Below are 24,503 nucleotides of genomic sequence, written 5' to 3' on the forward strand. Positions count from 1 at the left end.
CTCTGCAGTATATCCACAATATCTAACACATGGAAGCAACGTAAGTTTCTTTTTATGGATGAATGGATAAATGTGGTTATCTATAGACACAGATACATACACACACAATGGAACATTATTCAGCCATTAAAAGGAGAAAAAAAGGAGAAAATCCTGCCATCCGCGATGACATGGATGAATCTGGAGGGCTTTATGCTACGTGAAATAAGCCAGACAGAGAAAGACATATATTGTATGGTTACAAGAAGAATGAGTTCTGAAAATCTAAAGTGCAGCAAGGTGACTATAGTGAGTGACACAGAACGGTATACCTGAAAGTTTCTGAGAGTAGATCTTAAACATTCTCACCATACACACGAAACGAACAAACAGTTAATTTTCTTGATCTTGGTAATCACAGAGTCTGTGTATACAGAACTATATAAAATCATCACATTGTGCATTTTAAATATGTGCCACTATATCTGGCAATTATTCCTCAATAAAGCTGCAAAGATATATATATATATATATATATATGGAAAGTCACTTGGTGAATGAAGGGACTGCATATGCATGAATTGTTTCTATAATATCTTGTTTTGTTCTGTCCTATTTTAGACTCGCTCAGAAAAATATTCTCGTGACTCTGCCTCTCTTTAAAATACTATTTTTCCCACTAGAGACCAGTCCACATTCACGAGCTGCCCCACATGTCTTAAGAACAAACAAACAGCTCACAGCTCAATAACAAAAAAAACAAACAACCCAATTAAAAAACCAAACAACCCAATTAAAAACTGGGCAGAAGACCTAAATAGACATTTTTCCAAAGAAGACATACAGATGGCTAAAAGGTACATGAAAAGATGCTCAACATCACTATTAGAGATGCAAATGAAAACTACACAATGAGGTGTCACCACACACGGGTCCAAATGGCCATCTTCAAAAAGTCTACAAATGCTGGAGAGGGTGTGGAGAAAAGGGAACACTCTTGCACTGTTGGTGGGGATGTAAATTGATACAGCCACTATGGAGAACAGTATGGAGGTTCCTTAAAAAACTAAAAACAGGACTACCATATGACCCAGCAATCCCACTACTGGGCATATACCCCGAGAAAACCATAATTCAAAAGGACACGTGCACATGTGGATGATCCTCAGGTCCATCCACCCCCTTTCCAGTCTCACACAACCACATTTCTCATTACCTCATTCATGTTCCCCCAAACCGTATCAAGAATTTCTTCCTTCCTCTAACAGTCTCCACTGCTGCTAGAGTTATCCTAAACTGCATCCGTAAAACCTTCAGGAGGCTCTCTAGGGATTCCTAAATAAAAGCTAGACATCTTAGCACGATTCTTGAGGGCCTCCACAATTTTGTTTGAAACTTTCTTACCACATATAACATGTTCCATCACAATAGACTTCTTGCTGCTGCTACCAAAATGCTCTATTCTCTCTCTTTACTTTAACCCTCTCACAAGTTCCACGACATTTAGCTCCCGCAATCCGACTCCAAGGCCTCACTTAAATTTCGCCTCCATTGAAGCTGCCTCTCCTTAACTGGAAATAATCGGTCATTTCACAAAATGTAGGTAAAAGTCATTTTAACAATTTGAAGTTATTTGTTTCTTAATGGTAGTGGCCAGGCTCTATTTTGGTTTTTCATTTGTGTACATGCCTTATCTTCTTTAATGAAACTATAAACTCCTTGAAGGTAAAGATTTATATACAGTTTGTATGCTTAAAGCAGCAAGTACAGAACTTTGCATTTAGTGGGTTCCCAGAAAATCTCTGTTGAATAAAATGCTCATTTTTTTTCAAATGGCTGACATTATTAAAGCACGAGAGAGTATACTCATTTTTCCACTATCGGTAAATATGTTTAATTATTTTCAGTCTGCATTTTTAAACAATTAGCGCATATATTCTGCTTTAAGTAGGACAAACTCAGCAGTCAATCTGGAGAACACATGCCCACGAAATGCCTGTATGCTATTCTCCCTTTCCATTTTCCTCACTATGTCCAGGAAAGAGATTGAGCAGACTTTCGGATTTTCTAATGCATCTAAAGAATACAAAAACTCTATATGTTTCTAACCTTCTTAGGGGCTGATTTAAAAAAAAAAAAAAAAAAGATATGTACAGTGTAAGGATTTACACAAAGGGCTTAGCAAATACACTCTATGTGCAAGAAACATGATTCTTTTATATAATTAATTGTTTGTTTTGGTTTAAATTTTCCCCTTTCCATTTTGTAGGTCACACTCAAATTGTTTGGGAGACTTAAGTAAGCAAAACTCTCTGATTTGAAATTCTTTACCAAGAGCCTTTGAGATAATAATCTTGGTTAGCCAAGATGGAAATCTAAGCAGAGGTTTTTCCCAAAGTACATAGATTTCCAACCCAAATCAGGAAACAGAGGCATGTGAAAATGAAAAGAAAACAAAACAGTAAAATGATATCAGCCTTATGAAAAGTAGAATTTGTTCAGTATGTGGGAGTAATGGAAAAGATTAAACGTTGGGTCATTCTAAACCAGTCCTTTGATATTCTTAATGAGGCAGTTAATTGGGGAAAAGCTCATGTCTTTGCGGGGGGAAGGGGGATATTTTCTGTATGCAAATTATCATCCCACCCTTGGAGTGGTTAGCCACTTTAACAATCACTCTTGAAAATCTGAGGTTTACAAAACACTGTATCACTACGAGCATTATAGTAGCTGGGTACAAGTCTATAAATGCTGGCATGAACACACAGAGGAAACATAACGGAAATACTGTTAGCTTTGAGAGCGATGTTGAAAAAGATGATGGAGAAAAGGGGCAACTTAGACAATACATATTTGGGAAGAAATCCTAATTATATAATTAATGAAACAGTGAGATGACATACTAAGGGAAGAGGTAAACTATTCATCAATGGTGATACATTTCAACACTAGTTGAAATGTAGCAACTAGCTGAAATGTCTGTTAGAAACCAGAGTCTCTGACAGTGCGTGATCTGATGAGATTCCATTTTTGCTGGATTCTCTGATCTATCTCAGTGCTCTGAACGTGCTTTCGGAAACGTCCTAAAGCTATTTAAAGAAAATTTCTTTCAAATATCTACAAGTCATTAAAAAAAAGGATAAGATGGTTCCAACATTCCATTCCCTTGATGTTCTGCGTTAAAACCTTCAACTAGGAAGAGAAAGCACATCCGTGCATTAAAATTCCAGGAAGCCCATCACTTTGTTTTCAAATGACATCCTGTGCACACACACACAAAAACCAGGCAGAAAGGCTGCCTTTGTGTTTTGATTTTCCACGAGGGAATTCCTTCAGTCATTTGAAGAGAAGCCCCACTGTACATGCTAACACCTGATGTGGAGAAATCTTTGATATATCTCAGACTTCCTATACCGGGGAAGGGACTGGCTCTATCTAGTTGCCACACCTGTCAGTTTTAAGCCCCATTAGAAAGGTATAGTTTTGAATATGTATATTAAATGTTAATGTGAACCGCCACTTCAAAATCTACCTCCCTCCCATCTACAATTTCTCGCCCTCTCTCTCTCCCTCTCCCTCTGTTTTTAACATTCAAAGCAACTGATGCGCAGAATGACATAAGAGCAAGAAGAATTACATAGAAGAAGACAACTCATTATTTAGAGGACCTTAGGAATTCTCTGTTTTATTGAATTGTTTTCTAACTTTCTTGGCTTTTCACTGATAAAGTCCCTGGTAAATTGCTATAATTTAAAAGCCAGGCTATGCTTGCCTTTTCCTAGATAGAACTTCCCTTGAATCTGGGCAGAAAGCACTATGGGTTCACTGGTAGTTATAGGAGAATAAAATACATACAATCACCCCCCATCAATATTTTCAAATACTTGGAAATGAACTATGTTTAATCTCAGAGCTTGTTAGTTACTATTGTAATCACACAGGCTAAGATCTACTAGGTATTATGCAACATACCTAATATTAAACATATATTTGAAAACAGTCATTTTAAGAGGATGAGGAAGGAGACAAGCAATGATGGCTGTCACCCTCCTATCCAGATGTGGGTCACATCAAAAGGTCTTAAGAACCATGCCCCTATAAAAAGCATCCAAATTGGAAAGAAAGAAGTAAAACTGTCATTATATGCAGATGACAAGTACGATATATAGAAAACCCTCAAGTCTCCACCAAAAATATTATTAGAACTAGCAAATACATTCAGTAAAGTTGCAGGTTACAAGATTAACATACAGAAATCTTGCTTTTCTATACACTAATAATGAACTATCAGAAAGAGAAAGCAAGAAAACAATCCTGTTTAAAATTGCATCAAAAAGAATAAAATATCTAGGAATAAACTTAACCAAGGAGGTGAAAGACCTATACTCTGAAAACTATAAAACATTGATGAAGAAATTTGAAAATGATAAAAAGAAATGGGAAGATATTCCATGTTCTTGGACTGGAAGAATTAATATCGTAAAATGTCTATACTACACAAGGCAATCTACAGATTTAGTGCAATCCCTATCAAATTACCCATCGCATTTTTCACAGATCAAAAACAACACTAAAATTTATATGGAACCACAAAAGATTCTGAAAAGCCAAAACCATATTGAGAGAAAAAGAACTAAGCTCGAGGAATCATGCTCCCTGACTTCAGACTATACTATGAAGCTACAGTAATCAAAATACTATGGTACTGGCACAAAAACAGACACACAGATCAGTGGAAAAGAATGGAGGCTCTAGAAATAAACCCATGCACCTATGGTCAATTATTCTACTACAGAGGAGGCAAGAATATACAATGGAGAACAGACAGTCTTTTCAACAAGTGGTGCTGGGAAAGCTGGACAGCTACCTGTAAAAGAATGAGATTAGAACATTCCCTCACACCATGTACAAAATAAACTCAAAATGGAATAAAGACCTAAATGTAAGGCCTGAAACCATAAAACTCCTAGAAGAGAGCATAGGCAGAACATTCTTTGACATAAATTGTAGCAATTTTTTTTTTTTGCATCTCCTAAGGCAAAAGAAATAAAAGCAAAAAACAAAAAATGGACCTAATTAAACTTAAAAGCTTTTGCACAGCAAAGGAAACCATCAACAAAGCAAAAAGATAACCTACTGAATGGGAGAAAAATATCTGCAAATGATGTGACCAATAAGGGCTTAATATCCAAAATATATAAACAGCTCATACAACTCAATATCAAAAAACCAGACAACCCAATTAAAAATGGGCAGAAGTCCTGAATAGACATTTTTCGAAAGAAGACATATAGACAACAGGCATGTGAAAGGATGCTCAACATCTCTAACCATCCAAGAAATACCCATCAAAACCACAGTGAGATATCACCTTAAACCTGTCAGAATGGCTATCATCAAAAAGACCACAAATAACAAACGTTGGCGAGGATGTGAAATAAAGGGAACCCTTATACACTGTTGGTGGGAATGTAAATTGGTGCAGCCACTATGGAACACAGTATGGAGGTTCCTCAAAAAAACTAAAAATAGAACTACCATATGATCCAGCAGTCCTACTCCTGAGTATGTATCTGAAGAAAATAAAAACACTCGTTTGAAAACATACAGGTACCCCAATGTTCACAGCAGCATGATTTACAATAGTCAAGATATGGAAACCACCCAAGTGTCCATTAACAGATGAATGAATAAAGAAAATGTACATATATGCAATGGGATATTACTCAGCCGTAAAAAAAGAATTATGCTATTTGCAACAACATGGATGAACCTAGAGAGAATTATGCTTAGTGAAATAAGTCAGAAAAAGACAAATACTGTATCACATCACTTATACGTGGAATCTAAAAAATAAAACAAACCAACGTGTATAACAAAACAGAAACAGACTCACAAAGAACAAACTAGCGGTTACCAGTGGGGGAGTGGGTTAGGACAAGAGAGGGGTGTGGGATTAAGAGATACAAATGCCAAAACAAAAACCAAACAACAACAAAAAGAACCATGCCCTATCAATTTGGCACTTCATAAACTAGATGTCCATCTAAATTTCCTGTCATTAGGGACACAGCCTTACTTGTAACGAAATCTCAAGCAGACTACTCGGCAGTGTTCAAAGAGTAGGCAGCCTGTTACCCCATCTAAGTTAGCGAAATCGCTTGAGAAATAATTAGGGTGCATGTACCTATGTATCCCCAAATGACCAAATTCTGGTGAAAAATGTATAAGAATACCATAGGAAATTAGATGGATGCCATCATAATTAACTTACAGACTCTGCGTGTTCCATCACTGCTAACACAAAGAAGACATATTCTTGACCACTTTGGAGTTGCTTGTTTGTAAATCCACCATAATGTTTTTCATCCCCCAGGGTGAACTCAGTGGGAAGGACATCAAAGTGAGCGGCAATATATGGCTTCAATTCAACTTCTCTCCCGTAACGGATGCTTCTGCGTTTCCTAGATATCTCTTTAAGCAGCTTAAGGAAAAAAAGTGGGAAACAGAGAAAGAAATGTAAACAACAATAACCCAACTTAATGACAATTTAATGGGAGAAATTAACTCAGGGCTGGGAACAACCCAAATACAGTGTGTCCACAATACGCGTAGTATGTCAGCATTACTAAATCTCAGTCTCTCTGTCTTCCAAAGGTAACACACTGAATTGCAATTGCAAGGCTCAGGCTGTAAACACTGGACGATTAGATCCTTTACTGGTAGTTCACATCACTGTCCACTCTGATGAAATCCTCTCAGAGGACAAGAATGCATTATAACTTGTCTGTGGAAAAAATTCAGCTTGATTCACAAAAGCCCGTCATGCAGGCTTTATCACTTACTATTAAACAAGTAGTACCCTCAGATAAAGCCATCAAAACGTTCAAAGACCAACTTTTTGGAGAGATTAGTACCATTTTAGATTACTTTTAGTAATGAGATAACTTGTATGATGTATATCCCCTCAAATCAGCAGAAATAGAATCTGATGACCAATTTTTAATTGACATTTTAAATAGACATGGTCACTTATTTAACGATTTCTGGCTTGACTTGGTTCCTTGATTAACCATTTGGGATAAAATGGTAAAATTCCTTGCATTTATCATGGCACCGAGTTTTTCTGGAGCTAATAGCTCTCTGGAGATGTTGAATTATCTTGCCAGGCAATAAAGGCAGGGTAGAGAAAAAATAATTTTAATATTACACTGAAGAAAACAAATATAAACACGTACACATCGAAATCCTTCATGTATTTCTAAAAGAAAAAAAGTACAAATTATGGTTTGATACTCTGTTGCTTTGCATTCACTCTTTTATTAGGAGAAACTCATGTTAATGATATTTCATGACAATTTCAAAATGATGTTTAAGTTATCTCTGTCTGCTTCCATTAAATATTGGTATTTTATTGGGCTTAACAGAGAAAAAGACGTTTATAGCAGTCTGAGATGCCTTTTGATGTAAGGGACAACTTAACTGGTGTTTTGAAAGAATTCTGATTTGTTTTACTATCTCTACAGAAAAGACTATCTGAGAGCCTGGTGCAATGAAGGCCAGGCTTCTGTAATAATAACGGCTGCAGACTGTATATATGGCAAATACCAAATCCTTACGTTAGGAACCTGATGGTAAACTACAGTCTCTTCAACACAGAATGTACATGTGCTCAGCTGGTCAAAATTATAACTTAAAAATGTAAAAAATCACCCTCTTGGTTATATAGATAATTTGTGCCCATGTTATTGAATACTTAAAATGTTCTCAAATTTTCTGTTAAGTCTGAGTTTCTTGATACAATTAAAATTACATGAAATGTAAGTTCTTTTATAAAAACCACAGCAGAACTTGTTTAGCAAATTTGGACCATCTGATGATACATTCAGGTAGACTGATCAATTATGGACCAACTGAGTTGTAATAAAGCAAGTCCAGAAACTTAGCACTATCTTTCAACCCTGCTGTCACATTTAGGTCTTATAATAATGATGATAATGACAATAATGCTTTTCTTTGTTAACCAACTCCTAGGTGCCAGGCACCGTTCTCAGGAGACTAAATAGGGCTTAGTTCATTTACTCATAAAAACTCTATGAAATAAGTTATCATTATCCCCATTTTATAAATGAGGCAACTGAGGCAGAAAAGAAAGTGACAATAGTGGATTCAATTGGTGAAATAAAATGAAATTACATGTAAGAGATTTTTTCCAACCATATTTTTATTTACTTAATGGCTGCACAATACCAAAGAAACATAATTGCAACATTTAGGCTAAATTAATAATGTTAACTCTTTTAACTCAGTCTATACTTAAATATGTAATTTTTGTGCATCTGCTTTCATTAACACAGATAAATGCGTACTTAGATGTCTTTTTCCTAGATTCTTTTAACATGTATTCTTAAAATTCTGATGTAAATATTTAAGATATACTTGAAAAGTCACTACATAGGTTATTGTTGATATGTAGTCACTTACGGGCCATTACTTAGAGAAGGACAAATGAAGTGCAGAAGAGCCAAAAAGCTTTCTGAAGTTGGTTAATCAGAAACATTTACCATCAGTTGTTTATGCAACTGTGTCCCCTCTTCTACTTCACCGATCAAACCCTACCTTGATTTTATTCATATTTCAGATGTAGGCAGGCAACTGTCATAATTCATCCATATCACTGTCATCCCTATGAGTACCTTTTGCTAGGGTTTCTTTAGAAGACTTCGAGGAAGTACTGTAACAGATTTTAGTGTTTTGGTGCTCCTAAGACCCAATGCTGCCATTCATTAAGGTCAAACCTAGAACATCAACCCTGGCCCTGTAGCTTGCTCTAATCTCTGTAGGATGCTCCCTGTCTTATACTTTAAATGGGTCAAGTGTGCTCAGGTGACACTGAAGTGAGCCAGTATGTTGAAGTTCCAACCACAAATGACCACGTTATTTTACAGCAAGTCTTTGAAGTACAATGCGATGAAAAGCTTATGATGTATTACAAGACCTTCCCTGAATTAAATATAACTAACATTTTAGGAGTCATTCTGTCCAGAATTCATTTTGACTATCAATGTCTGCTCTGCCCAGGCTGACCCTGACAACTAAGAGTTCCTGTCTATGAATTTATTATGTGAAGATTATCCCCAGACAAAGGATAAATGAGCTCAGAAGATAATATCGAGAGTGACTCTGTGTAGAAAGCCTCTTTCCATTTTTTATGGGCCTAGGTGTGAGGCATACATGTGGAAATCCCCTTAGGCTACCATTCTATTTGATGATTGGGGTTTCAACGATTTGAATTATAGGCCTTTCTAAAAAATCACTTGGTCAAATACATTTAAGAGAGCAACACTGCTTTGTCAAACCTGGCAGTACCAAGCTATAGATAAAATTACTACAGTGCTTTTATCATCCATGGTAGAAAAAAAAATACCTGTCTGTAGGGATCAGAAACTGGATGAGTAAGCACAAAGTGAGGCCATAGCCTACTTTCATTTGTTCCCCTCCACAATAGTTACAAGATGTACTGGAGGTTTCCAGAAGATATATCAAGGGCTTTAGTTTTCTATCAGAAATAATTTTCATTTTCCAGTCAATGCATATCTTATTTCTTCCACCATTAATTCTACAATGTGGTCTCAATTATATCACTAAGAAAAGTGGGAAAGAACCCATCCTGACCCCCAAATTTTGAATTAATAAATGTTCTTTATCAAACTGTTATACAGATTAATGCACTACAATTTGTGGGATGATTAAAATGACCCTTTGTTATGGGAATCAGCAGCAGAGACCCATAGAATGTAACTGCAAGAAAGTTCAATGTCATATAGCTCTATACTTTAATCCATTAGAACTGATGTGCATTTTGGAGGTTGAAACCTAGCTGTAAAAGAGAATCAGCTTCCTATTACTTACAACCAAATGGCTGCACTTCTAAGCAAAGCTTTTTTTTAAGGATTTGATGTCATTTTTGGCTTGGATGTTAATTCCTTGAAACCTTTTTTTTTTTTTAATAGGTAGAAAGATTCATAGATTTTACAAGCTGCCTTTGCATTTTAAATCCAGTTCCAACTGAATTCTGCATTTCGGCTGAGAACTGATTAAAATAATAAAGACTATGTCAGGATTAACTGATTAGTCAGTTGCAGGTAAAACATGCCTTGCTTGTTTAGAGACCAGCTAGCTCATCAAATCGCATATTCAGATGTACTCCTCTGACATCATAAAAAATGATTTTGTTCCTTTATTTTCAGCAGAAAAAAAAAAGTAAAATATATAACAAATTACTTGACAGCATGATTGAAATGTGTCTCATTTTATACTCCTTCAGTGCTCATCTAATCACTAAGCGGTGACACAAAAGCATAGTCCTAACCTTGAACTCATCTCCCTTTCTGAACTTGATCAAGTTTAACTCAGATAAATGAAGTGGTTGATGATGAAACATACTTCTAGGGATGACACATGTCTGTCAAAAGAAGCTAACAGCCCTGCTCTCGAGATCACAGTCTCCTTAGTGCAGATGTGTATGAAATAAACATCACTTCCCTGTAATGCAGTGAGGGAATTTCTGCTTTTCCTTGCTTTGTATGCACTAATTTGAGGGACAGAAAATACCTAAAAATAACAGGTTGGGTTATAAGATATAGAACATGTTGTAAATAAATCCAATCAATTAAAATCTCATATTTCCCCTAATGGGGGCCTTTTTTATTTGACTTCTGAACTGATTCAATCTAGAATCATGTTAAAATTGTACAGTCTCTCCTGTATAGTATTTCACAGAAGGTGAAGCCCAGCCATTAACCTGCTGTGGCCCTCTGGGGATCTGGCTTAACACTTTTGAGCACAGTTTTCTCATCCAAACATAAGTATGTCAAAATTAGATCTTGTTCTATATACTATGTATTTACTTTCAAAAAAAAATGTTCTTTTTTGCAAAACAGAGTACCAAGGTACCTATTGTTAATGTACGATTTTAGAAATTACTAGTATTTAGTATTTGGTCTGTTGTTTGTACCGTATTTCTTGCTCAGCTCAAAATTCTGTGATTTGTTTTATTTGCCCCTGAAGCTCATGCATTTTTGATTCTGATACCTTACAAAATACAGAATAAAGCAAATATGTGCTAACCAGCACAATTCTGTCAGAAATTGGCCAAGAACACATAGCAGGTCAAGTGTTGTTGAACTCTGGTGCAAACTGCAACTTAGCATTTTTAACAGCCTCAGCTACCATTGCACTGACGAAGCATACCTTGGAATTCATAGCAATGGTGATTAAGTCTTTGCTGACAATTCACTTCACCTTCCACACCTCTGCATCATGTTTTACAAGGGGCACGGGGCAAAATCTTAAAGCCAACAAAGATCAGATAGGTTGTAAGCTTTACAACAGCTTAATGTCTCTTAATTAAATCAAAAAGCTCTTTGTTGGGACCCCAAGAGGTTAACACACCCGTAGCAGTGAACCTTCTGAGTAGCCAGCTGACCAGCCAGCCATGTAGGAGTCAGCACCCAGATTAGATGCTGAAAGGTCTCCACAGAGAGGAGAGGGCTATTTTAAAAATTAAATAACGAATGAACGGCACAGCCCGAAACACATAGTTACCTCATCTAATTCCATTTCATCTGGACTCTCCCATGGCTTGATAAATTTCCCACGAGATTTCTTCAAAGGCACAATTATTATGTAGTAACCTCTGCACAAGAATAGATAGACAGAAATAAGGTTAGTTCGGAGGGAAAAGAAAATGGATATATCCTTAAATCTTCCACAGACCTGAAGATTGAGACTGAAGGCAAATTATGGATATGGAGTGACTTGTCCATCAATGGCAAATAACCACCTGTTTGTTCAATTTTAAAAACAACATGGGTAGACATTTATGTGTGACTTCAGTGATCTTGTATGGTAATATCACCATGGTTGACTGACCTTTACTAGGTATCATAAACAGAGTGGAAATAGTTCGTTAGTACCCCGGTGCTAGACACATACAAGGTGGGTATATTGAAATCTACCACCACAGGCTGCTGAACCAAGAATTTTCTATGACATTAATTTATAAGATGATTTTTTTAAAGAAGATGTGTAATAAAAATTACTCTAAGTTCATCCAAATGCCTACACGATGACGATGATTTTCTTTATACACTGTTAAAATACATTTTATTTGGATAAAAAATTAAAAGCATAAAAATTACTCATCATCTCACAATTATATAAAGATGTAAAGGTTCCCCTCTCTTTGTACCCATCAAATTGCAAACCTTAAGGTAGGTACTGCAGAAATTTGCAGACAGTCACTACCTAAGGGCTTTCAAAATAGGTCTCAGTATAATACCTCTATAGGAAGGGACAAAAGTAAGCGAGTCGTCACACTGAGAACAGCCAACTACAATTTATGTATAAAGGTTCCTTGTCGCCAAATAGATGTGGGTTATTTGTAAAGCTGTTTTGTAACTTCCGTATAGTGTACACTGTGCTCTTATATTCAGAGTTAGGGACTCTGCTCATACTGATTTTTGGTAGTAACTATACAAGGACTTTGAACATAAGGTATAATAATAGCCACCACATTAATCACTTCCTAGTTTTTAGGTATTATAGTAAATGCATAATCTCATTTTGCCCTCTCAAAAATCCTTTAAGGACAGGTAAGAGAAAAAAAGACAGCTACACAGAGACTGAATGATCGCTCAAGTTAAAACAGATAGTAAGGGGATACAAACCTATATATGTAGAGAGAGATATATATCTCTTAACTATGGCCATAATCTGTTTTGTTTCATTTACTCTGTATCATAAAGCACTTTTATGGAAATTTATTGTGGAAATGAATACACACACCCCCCCACCTCTGCCTCTCAGAGGAAAGGGATGAGAACGGGATGGGTGCTATCAAGCTTGTATCACATTATATTACAGAGACTAATAGTACACACAGGAAGGCCTGTTTGTTCTTATCGCAAAGCAAAACGTGTAATAAACTCAGCAAATCCTGTGTGATAATGAACTCTGTTTCCACAAACAAGAGTCTGGAGCAGCTCTGTCCAGTATAGTAGCCGCTAGCCCCTTGCGGCTATCAAGCACTTGAGATGTGGCTAGTCTGAACTGACATGTGCTCTACCTGTAAAAGACACTGGATTTCAAAAACTTAGTATGAAAAATAAATGTAAAATATCTCAGCAATAATTTTTTAATAGCGATCACATGTTAAAATGATAATATTCTGGATATAACGTGTTTTGTAAAAAATGAAATTAAAATTAATGACATCTGTTTCTTTGTACTTTTTACCATAGCTGCTAGAAAGTGTAATATTTCACGTGTGGCTCTCGTTACATTTGTTGGGCAGGGCTGATCTAGAGTGTTCCGGTAGAGAATGTGGCATCTAGAGATACATTTGGCCCAGAATTCAGGATCTGCCGCTCATGAGCTGTGTGATCCTGGGCTGATCATCTAACATCCCTGAATCTCAGTTGCATATACTGAAACTGAGAGTAAATAATATCAGACTTATTCTGGAGAAATAAAACAAATGAACACAAAGTGCTTAGCACAGTGTGTGTCACGTAGCACTTCACAGATGCCAGCTGCTACTGGCTGGTACTGACCATCATGGTGGGAGAGATGGATCTGAACACAGACACAGTAGGACACAGTGAAACTCCCTGAGAGGTAGATTAAAGGACTTATCAAACTTTTTCTTCCCCCTGATCAATAATTCAAGTCAAACCAGACAACTACAGCAGAATCCGTTCTCCATGGTGCTCTGAGCAACTCATCATCAGGCTCACGGGGTCACATCACTTAGCCATCCATTTTCTTTCCTACAAACAATGATGACGATCAAGGAGGGTAATGAGAAGGAATAGTGGAGTATGTGAGAGAGGCCAGTATCTTTTATGGTCCAGAGTAAGCTTCCTCCTCTTGCTGTCCTCCCACCACCCGAAGGATTTGCCAAACAGGTCCATCATGTTAAATGAGCATGGAGAAGAATGACAGGGGCTGCAACCTAGCGTACAAAATAACACTGCAGATGGACTTGATAAACACACTTGTCAGGGAACCTCTTGCTTTTCACTACCAATTGCACAAAGTCAGGACAGCTTCTCTTTGCCTAAAGTAATGATACTGCACATGATCAGGGAGCTCCCACTGTCCTCGTTCAGAATCTTGTAAATCAAGGTTAAGCTGATGAATCCTATTCATTTTTCTTCTGCTTTCATACTTTGAGTTGCCGTTCTTGTACGTGAAGAAAGAATCCGTTCTGCAGCACTCCCCGACTATTCATTTCATTTGTGGCTCGGATAAGAATTGAACAGCCTTCCCCATAGCAATTAATTAACAGTGTGGCTGGATATCCATAACCTTTTCTCTCCACGGTCACTAAAGCATTCATCTAGAGCAGCCAAAGTGGAGCCTTTCAAAGCAGCTCTCGCCTATTGAAAGAAATGGGGTGTTGGGAATTTGGAACTCCTGGGTCCAAATCCATACATTTCAACTGTATTCTCTGCAACTGTGACTTTGTAAAGAACCTCGTATTCACCATTCCTGAAGCCTAACTTTCCCCTGAGGATACTGCTTTCTTTGCAGACTTCTCACGTGGTGGCTGTTAATTTATCCCTCTTCCTCTGCCCATGAACCTCAGGTTTAGGGTTTGGGTTTCTTTCCTGGTTCACTGTTGCTTCTTGCAGATATTTTTTCCTCTACCCCTTTGCTAAAATCACAATAAGCCCTCCTTTTGGAAGCTCGTACAATTCAGCTATGCTATGGTCTTCTCTTACTGATTTCTGCCATCTACCAACCTCTTCAGAATCTTTCCTTTATGGAAGTTTTTGTTTTGTTTTGTTTTTCCCAGGGTTAACCGTCTTTTTTTTCCCTCCCAAACTCTGCCATCATTTTGGGTGACTTCAACCTTCAGAGGGCTGGCCCATGCACCACCCAGGGCTCTCAATTTCTTGAGCTCTTCTTTTCCAAAACCCACATCCTCCATCTGCCTTAGCTAAAACCTGATAGCCTTTCTCTGTGTCTGAACCCAAGGAGCTGAATACAGCTTGAGAAATAATGCACAGGGTAGAATGATGCCATAAGTTCATATTCAGCAAACTCAAACAGGCCTTCAACACTGCCTGGCAACACAGCCACAGCTTCTCTAGTTACCTAGTCCATCCAATCTTCACAGTAAGTTTTTCACACTTTCTCCCTGGCCTCAAATCTTGGACATACATGCCTCTCCACTAGAAGATGGCCTGCGCTCTTATATACAGAGAAAAGAAAAAGATTTAGACAAGCATTCCCTCGTCGTCTAACAAACTACAAGCCGACCAATATCTGAGTGCAAACCATCTTTCCGATCGGTACCGTAGAAGGGCTGACTACACTTTCCAGAGCCAATTACTTTTTCTTGAATTGGGTCCTGCATCTCACTCTCTTTGGATGTCTACCATATACTATACCCCTTGTCTCCCATATATCTCAATTTCTCCATCCTCGTTGGATTCTATCGATTAGCTTTCCATCACTGGCAGAACAAAACAAACCACATCTTGCTCCAGTCATCACTTTCTCTCTCTCTCCTACCTCTTACTGCCCCAGTTCTGAGAAGAGCTGTGCGTTCCTGCTGTTCTCCATGTCTTTACCTTCCATTCACTTCCCAGTCAACTGTGCTCTAGCTCCGGCCTCATCTGCCCAACTCACCATCTTCACCTGGGTCGTCAGTATTGCATCAAAAGGAGAATTTTTCACTCTCTTCTTACTTGATCTTTTTTTTGCGGTACGCGGGCCTCTCCCCGCTGTGGCCTCTCCCGTTGCGGAGCACAGGCTCCGGACGCGCAGGCTCAGCGGCCATGGCTCACGGGCCCAGCCGCTCCGCGGCATGTGGGATCCTCCCGGACTGGGGCACGAACCAGTGTCCCCTGCATCGGCAGGCAGACTCTCAACCACTGTGCCACCAGGGAAGCCCCTTACTTGATCTTTTATCAAAATCTGCGTATTCATAACACCCTCCATGAAACATGTTCAGTTCTTTCTCTGTATCCAACTCTCCTGGTTTTCTACTTAAATCTCTCACCATGTTAACCTTATTTCTTTAGCAGGATTTATTATCTGCTACCCAGCTTTTCAACGGTGGCGTTCCTCAAGGATCCAGCCAAGGATTTGTCTTTACTTCCTCTTTTCTTCCCATGGGCTCTCATTCCAGCTCAGGGAATCAGTTATCCCCTAGATGCAAATGATTTACAGATTGACATCTTCAGCCCGGAACGCTCCTCTGAACTCCACAAGTTTACCCCCTTCCAACTTTATGTCTCCATTTCTATGTCACAAAAGTACCTCAAATTTACTGTGGTTAAAATAAAACAAAAAATACGCCTCCAAAAGTAATCCTCTTCCAATATTGCACCATGATCCATTTTAGGGCACATGCTGTAAACCTAGGTGTTATCACTGACGATCTGCATTAACTCTCTCCCTCCCTCATACCCAAACTACCGCTAAGTCCTATTACTCCCAAACTATCTATAGTGCATTCACTTCTCCCCATCTCTGCCGCCACCGCTCTGGCTTCATTCCATTGTCTCATGCCTGGGTTGCTCCTAACTTTGTCTCCTAATTTTCTCTCTCTGTTGAGTTAAACTCCCTTTAGTCCAGTCTCTGAAATTTTCATTTTGCAACAGAAAATTAATTGTAACATTTCCATTTTTAAAAAATATTTCCATTGATCCTCATTTGTCTTAGGATAAATACCAAAGGCATTATACGACTCAGCAGGATCCTGCCTGAATCCATCTCTCTGTGCTCTCTGAGCTACGCCCTGGTGGGCTTCTAGTTTCTTGAATTTACTTGGTCCGTTCTGTCTTTGTTCATTCTCTACCATCTGTCTAGAACCTTCTGTCACTCCCAACAAATCCCAAGTTATCTTCTCTCTTTCCTCAAATAGCAACTCACTTTTTTACTTCCTAACTCAAACCTTCCCTGACCTCTGCTTAGACCAATGACCCCTATTACATGGTCTCAATGAACCATTTTTAGTCCATAATTTTCCTATACGTTTAAGACATATTCATATACTTAGAAACACATTGCTAAAGCAGTTACACATATAATTTCCCCAAATTTGCTAACGTTGCCATTTTATCACTGAGTTCTTTTTTCACTGAAAAGTGGAAGTGGGTGAAGCAGGTAACTCTTGGGGATTTATGCCTCCCCTAGATCGGGAAGTCAAAAACATTTTGAGGCCCTTCTCTTGCATTAGAACTTTCCAACTTGAAACCTCATCAAGCTTTTCTCTTTTCTCCAAACCAGCCTAATGACATGCCTAAATGTCTTTTAGTTACCAGCAAAGCGGTGATCCTGGTTCTAATGTCATGTGGTATTAGGTAAGGTACGATGACTCTGTAGAGTAAAGTGAGGAACTAACATATACCCTGCAAATTCATATCAACTAAATCATGTGAACTGAAAGAACTTGCTTGAAATGCAAAAAAAAAAAAAAAAAAAAAAAAAAATGCTTTTGGACATAGAGCAGCTTCCCATATGGGTAAAATTAAACTTTATACTCTGTTTGCCTGTCTAACTCAAGGCTGAAGTTTAGCCTTCAAATACCCTTTTCAACATAGACCTTCACTATTAAACTAATGGAAAATAAATAACTTGAGAATCAATATATCCGGAGAGCCCTCGACTACTCATAACGTAAGCTGTGTTTTCCCAGTATATTAGATTTAATTAGATAAGTTAAATATAACCTTCAGAATTTTAATTATCCTATGTAAAGTTTTACTAATTTTATTCAATATGTTATCATCAAGGGGCCCAGTTCCATATAATTATATGGGAAGGTGAGCTCTGGTCTTCGTGGCAGTACCACTTCAAATTCTGGCAGGCTTTTTGTATTAACAGTCCATACTAGCATTCTCCAACCCATTATTTAACTGGGAGGTCAAAATTTGTCTCAGAGTTTAATGATGAATGTCATGCCTTGAATCATTTTTTGATTTTTTTTTTCCTGGCTTTGGTCATTTGGGTATATATTGTTTAAATCAAATTAATTAACCACAGGAAAACCAAAGCAGGTTGAATGATCTTTCTAGTTTCTCTGTTTAAATTAAGGTTTCTAATCTTTTAAGCTATGTGTTGTCAGACAAGTTATTAATTGTCTTAAGCCTCATTTTCCTCATTTGTAACATGGCAGATGATAATGCTGACTGTGTCTAGCCTCTCCCTTTACCTCTCCTCTAAATTCTCATGACAATCTACTGATTTTATTGTTCCACATGTAACATACATTTCCATAATCTGTGGCCAAGTGCATGTACCTGATGCCTCTTGGTTCTGAGGTTTGTCTGGGGCAGACCTATTGACATCTAATTGTTATGGAGTTCTTAGATGTTTAGCAATTGTCCTAGGAAAAAATATCCTGGTTTGGTCAATCATTTTATGGTCACAGAGGCATGGCTGTGGTTCAACATGTAGACTCTGGAGCCAGACTGCCTAAGTTCAAATCTTTCCTCTCTGGTTATGCTATTGTGTTGCCAGGGCCAATTAGTATACTACCTTATAGCTTCGTCAGCTGTAAAATGAAGAGGACCCTTGGTGTGAAGATTACAGCAGTCACTGTGTGCAGTGTCCTTTGAAGAACACCTAGTAAGTCCTCTGTCCCTATTAACTAGTAGCAGTATCAACTCTATGATCTTGGCTGGGCCACTTAGTGTCTTTGGGCCTCACTTTACTCACCTGTAAAAGGGGAGACCACCTACCTCACAGGGTTATTGTGAGACGTTAGTGAAATGCTCTAATACCTTCAGTAAATTGTAAAGCTCTATACAAATTTAAGCCTTTACTACTTCAGTTAACGAACATATGATGTGTGAATTAAACATTAAACAGCTTATACACACCGAGCTGATAATAGTGGTGCATGTGTGTTATGAAACAACTTTGCTTCCAAGAACGTCTTTCTTTAAAAGAAAACGTAGATAATAAATTTAAAATTTTATGAAACGCCCTCATTCTTCATTTCTATTTTTCATAAACATGAAATGGTTGCTAGGGAGTTAATTTACACTGGGTACCTTCTGGCAGCTTTTTCTCTGAGTACAATCTGTGTGGTGCTTTTTTTTCTTATCAGGGTAAAATCCTGCTCTATAGAGTCACAGAAGTCCTCTTTGTCACCACAACTTGCTTCTGACGGATGGTGGCATTGCTAGAGTTTCTGACCAGCATTCTGCCCGCTAAATGTATGCAAAGAGAAGGTTGAAGCCCCACAAAATTCCTAGTACTAGAACCTGCAGTACCAATGTGGCTGTTTCGTGAAAAATCTGGCCCTTCGCTGAGGGAGCTCCCAGCTTCTCCACACAAAACCCAAGTGTGAAATCACAGAAGCAAGGAGCTATGTCTGCATTACGTTTACAAGAGACAGATTTATTTTCCGATGGTGAGGAGTTTGGAGGTGGGGATCAAGACCTCTCAATTATCTTGGCCGGAAACGAGGAAAGCCTGGTTTCTGTTGATAAACAAAACAGCCGTTCAATCATCAAAATTGTATTTTGATAGGAAAACAAATTGGAAGCATCTTTGTAGCTAGCTTTTACCTAAACACAAGTTAGCAACCCACCCCAGAGCTCTGGAATCGATTCTGTTTTCTCCCCTCATTTCTCCCTTACAATACTTAACAGAAAGCTCCACTCTAATTTCTGAACTGCAAGTGGTACCGCATGGCACACAGCGTTTTGTCATATTTGACGATGCCACATGAACCAACCTAGAAGACTGGATGGGTAACTTTATGCTATTATCCCTTTAAAAAACATAGTGAATATGAATTATCTAGGGATTTTTGCTAACAGGAGATTTGCTTGTCATTTCTTATGGTTCTTATACTTTTCCCCAGTTTTGTCTTTTGCTCTTGTCTTTCCCCCAGAGTGTTTAGAATATATTTCTGGGAATCTTTACTTCATTTCTAGAACAGAGTTTTTTCCATAATGGTTTGCTTTCTTTTTCTGTTTTGTAATAGTCTCTGATCTTTGTTACCAAAGTTTTATCCCTTTTCTTTGACTCCCATGTCAAATATTACAAAGAAGAAGTACAAAAATAAAACAAAGAAAAATTGAACAAGTCTCTCTCTCTGAGAGACTATATTCTGCAATATTCTCAATTCATTCAGAGGTTGGGAAATGAAAAAGAAGGCTATCACCAATGGACTAAAATGTCATTTCCCAATAATGTCTGAGACATTCTACCAAACTAATTTGGTAAATAGCCATTAAAATCTTTTTTTTAATATATAAAGGAAAGTCTTGAAATCTAATAGTAAAAACTACAGATTATGTGCCACTATTTTCATCTTTTATTTACTCTTTCCCTGAAAAGACAGCACATGTTTTCAACAGATTTAATTTATAGCCCATATAAACTATATGGACTGTTCCTTCATTGTTTGCGACTATTTGACCTTCTCTAAATCTTTCTCATCATTCAAAACTTATTAGATATCAGCTCCTTCTGGATATCTCCCTTGACATCCGAGTTGGGCTAGAATTCTGTATTTATGTTTCTACAGTACCTGGCAGTACTTGCTCCATATATTCTTATTATCTATTTCCTGTATCTGTTTTCCCACTATAAGGTAGGGCTTTATCTCAATCATCTTTCTATTTCCAGACCTAGTGCTGGCAATACAGTATGTCTAGATACATGTTTTTTGGATGCCAGCTGAAAAGTCGTAATGGATGGGTAAGACGTGGACCAATAACAAGTGCTAGTCTTTGTCTTGCTTGGGCAATACCACATGTGCTGTCCTCTGCCTGAAACAGCGTCTCCCCACCCCCACTCCCATGGACCAGCTTATTGTCATTCTTTAAGCCTCAGCTTAGATGTTGCTTTTTTCAGGGCCTCTTCCCTGAACTACTCAACGGGGGTTGGGAGCTCCTCCTGTGGCCTCCCCTATCCAGCTAACTTTTGGTATCACAGGACTCCCCTCCACCTGACTCTCTACTTGTCCAAATTCCCCAATTACCTATACTATGTAAGAGCCATGAGAAAGTCAGCATTCTCTCCACTGAATTCCTGCAACATTGTCTGGAACTATGGTGGGAGATCAAACAATATCCATAGAATATTTAAACAATAGCAAAATAAAATCTCCCTTTCATACTAAATTTTGTTGGAATCAAAATCACACTAATATTCCATTCTTCTTTTTAGTTTTCTAAATGATAGAAGAGTGGACAAAAATGGAGACTCATGTAAATGGAGACTGATTTCACTGACACCTCATGTAAAATGTACACAAAATTAAACTCATTAATTTCCTCCTGATCTTTCATCCTTCAGGATGAATGGCAGCATCATTTATTTTGTCATCCAATCTCAGACCTCAGAGTCATCTATGACATTTTCCTCTGCCTCGTTCCCTCCATTAAGACAGCTGCCAATTCCTACTTCTCTGTCTGCCTCTGCATCCCATTTCCACCATCACCATCTCACTTCAGAATCTTGTTACTTGCCTAGAGTCAACTAACCGCACAATGACTGCCCAAAACTTTTCTCTGTGGTGCGCCAATCCTTCTGACATGCCTTCAGGAGCCATCTTCCCTAAGAACGTTCCTACATTATGTCACCAGATTGCTACTAAATGTAAAGGCTCCAACCATCCATGAACTATGTAGAAATGCCTCTGCTTGACCTTCAAACCTTTCATAGCAAGTTTCATCCAAACTTGATCATGTGGGGTAGAAGAAATGACAAAGGGTTTAGTCTTATCCCAAGCCGGGAGCACAGTTCCTAACATGCAGCAGACACACAATAAATATTTCCTAAAATGGCAAAGAAGGAAACTTAGGTATTACACAGATGATATCATGCCACTCTCCTGCACAAAGCCCTTTAATGGACTGTCACTATCTATAGGATACAGTTCCAACTTCTGAGCACAACTTCCCTCTTGTATACCTGCCTCTCACTACTATTGCCCTGGCTCTCTGAGCACATGCCTTACAGAATCACTTGCTTCCTTTACTAATGAGCCTTTGCGTACGATTTCCTTCCTCTGATTTTTTTGTATGCCTCTTATCGGTCCTTCAAGATTAAATTCAGAAACTTTCTTGATCCATTTCATTCTGGATTAGCTACTCTTCAGATAGAGTATGATTCTATCGCTAGCACATACTGCATCTGTCTATTTCTCTGTATTCCTCACTCTGTGGTAAACTCTTTGAAGACAGGGACCACATCCTCTTTTTTTGTTCTCCAGGGTCTACCACAGTACTCAATATACTTTGGTGAAAACACTTTTTTTCTTCTACTGGCTACCATCAACCAGCTATATACAACCAAAAAACTACTTAGTGGACTGGATTTAATTTCCACTTCAGGCCCATTGGCCTCTACACTGTGCTCCATCCAAACCAGAAAAAATTACATTTTCTAGTTTTCATGTTTCTTCTAACGTCATTCTGAACTTTAACTTGTTGAAATTTCTCCCATCTTTCAGCACACATGTAAAACAGCAGTGTCTTATACTGTTTTTTTTTGTATCCAATTTCCTAAAGTTTCTTTTAGCATTGTAGTATTTTCTAAGAATTCCTCACCATTAGAGTAACACTCGCCAAATATCAGTTATTCGACTATTCACATTATTCTATACACCACGACGTAAACTTCTTTATGGTAAGGTTCATGTTCTATTTGTCTATCTCTCCTAAATTATACCATTTCTGGAACGTAAAGAAACGCTCTCATTAATGTTAAAGTGATGAGAATCTGTGTCACAATGAACTCTAGAACACAATGCAACAGAACTTGAATAACAAAACTATGAGCCTGTGCAGAAGACTCTCACTCTACATACAGCAATATAGTCTTTTATAACCACATATTCCCGAGATTTAACCTTTTTTTTCTTGCTTACATGCATTTCTATCCTTCAGCCCTAACCTTCGATCAACTTACTTTATATTCTCATTTGCAGGTACTTCGGGCAGTTGCACGGTAATCATGCCATCCAAGTTGGTCTTCCCAATGAAGGCAGGCTTGGTACGTAGAACATCTGGTGCAGTCTTTGCGGTTACCCTGTGCTGCAGGCCCCCAGCACTGTTGCCACGATTTGTCAGCACAAATGAATATGACTTCTCAGGCTTCAGGTTGACAATTAACTTCTGGGTAGCTCGGCCATCCACTTCTTCTACCATTTTCCCATCGTCGTAAAGAATCTAGAGAGATACGATCAATCAAAGAGATTTGGTTATCAGTCAGGCAATGAATATTTTCTAACTAATATGGTACTTGCTTATGGAAAATACATATGGGTCATTTCTAATTTGGGGCATTTCCTAAGCCCGTAAGTGCTAATAAATTCTAGAGATGGCATCAATTTTCTTTTGTTTCTTATTGTGTAATGATACAATGTTTCTAAGTCTATCAAAAATACACAAAGAAATGTACAATATCTTAACAGTATGTGGCCCGTCAGTTGTCTGTGAAATATTCTAGGTTTTAATGCATCATCCACACCACTTTTTCCCAAACGCTTCCATTCTTGTTCCCAAATATATTTTTACTTTCAAAAATGTTTCTCTTTATTCTTTCTTTCACAGACTTGAACTTCTTGCTAACATTTGCCAATATCTCTCAATGGGAAACTAAAGTTTAAAATATTCAAAGAATTCAGGCCAATTAACAAACTACTTAAATCCCAGGATACTGCATTACAAACAGGTAGAAACCATGTAAATTTCATTTCCTGATGAAAAAACAAAAGCATTAGCTTAGATGTAAAAAGTTCAACTTGGAAGTGCTAGGTGACCCACAAAGAATGCCGGCCCTGGGTTTGAGCTCCTGCCTTCTCTTGAGAGGGGAAAGGTCACACTGCCAAAGAGCCAGACTCAGTCTGTTATGTGAAAGCCACAGAGAGAATAACAAGTATGTGTGGCTGACTCAAAGCAGTCTGTATGCTTTGTAAGTAACTTACCCAAGTGACCTGCCCCCTCCACTTTTACCAGTGATATCTTCTTACACATTAGAAAACAACTTACTTTGAAAGGCATGGCAGAATTATAATTCTCTGGAATCTCCCAAGACAGTAGCACTGAAGTCTTCATTACTGCTTTGACATGAAAATTTTTTGCAAACACTGCTGGAAAAGGAAAAACAGTGTATTTAAACTACTCCTAAAAACGTATGACTCGTCCTTTTCCATGGACAGGAGGGCTTAAGCTAGATGCCATCTACTTTGATCAGACAGAGAAGTGTGATTTGCCTACCTGTTAAGAGCATTCATTTTTAATACCTCATTCTCATAAAGATCTCTCCTTTCTCTCCCATTCAGTCAACTATACTGTGTTTTCCTTACCTGAGAACATTGGGGTGCTGTCAGCCAGACTTGCTTGGCATTCTCTAACTGAAATCTAAGGCATCCAAAACATATTAAGTTTCACATACTTTACCTTTTTGCTTTTGCTGAACCTATTAATATGAATGGGCCGATCAGTTATTTATAGCTTCAAAATACTGATTTCCAAAGA

The 24,503-nt window shown here is 38.0% G+C and overlaps 1 protein-coding gene across 1 annotated transcript in view; it reads right to left on the bottom strand.

The window, feature by feature from the left end:
- Positions 1-24,503, bottom strand: part of PTPRD (protein tyrosine phosphatase receptor type D) — a 523,277-nt gene that overhangs the window by 133,445 nt on the left and 365,329 nt on the right. Inside the window, exons 17-20 of the mRNA XM_060153475.1 lie at positions 24,015-24,115; positions 22,933-23,192; positions 11,587-11,677; positions 6,254-6,463 (exon numbers count right to left, since the gene is read on the bottom strand). Coding sequence (XP_060009458.1) covers positions 6,254-6,463; positions 11,587-11,677; positions 22,933-23,192; positions 24,015-24,115 — 662 coding nt within the window. The remainder of the gene's footprint in view (positions 1-6,253; positions 6,464-11,586; positions 11,678-22,932; positions 23,193-24,014; positions 24,116-24,503) is intronic.

This window comes from Lagenorhynchus albirostris, chromosome 7 (assembly GCF_949774975.1).
Source record: "Lagenorhynchus albirostris chromosome 7, mLagAlb1.1, whole genome shotgun sequence".
Taxonomy (NCBI): Eukaryota; Metazoa; Chordata; class Mammalia; order Artiodactyla; family Delphinidae; genus Lagenorhynchus; species Lagenorhynchus albirostris.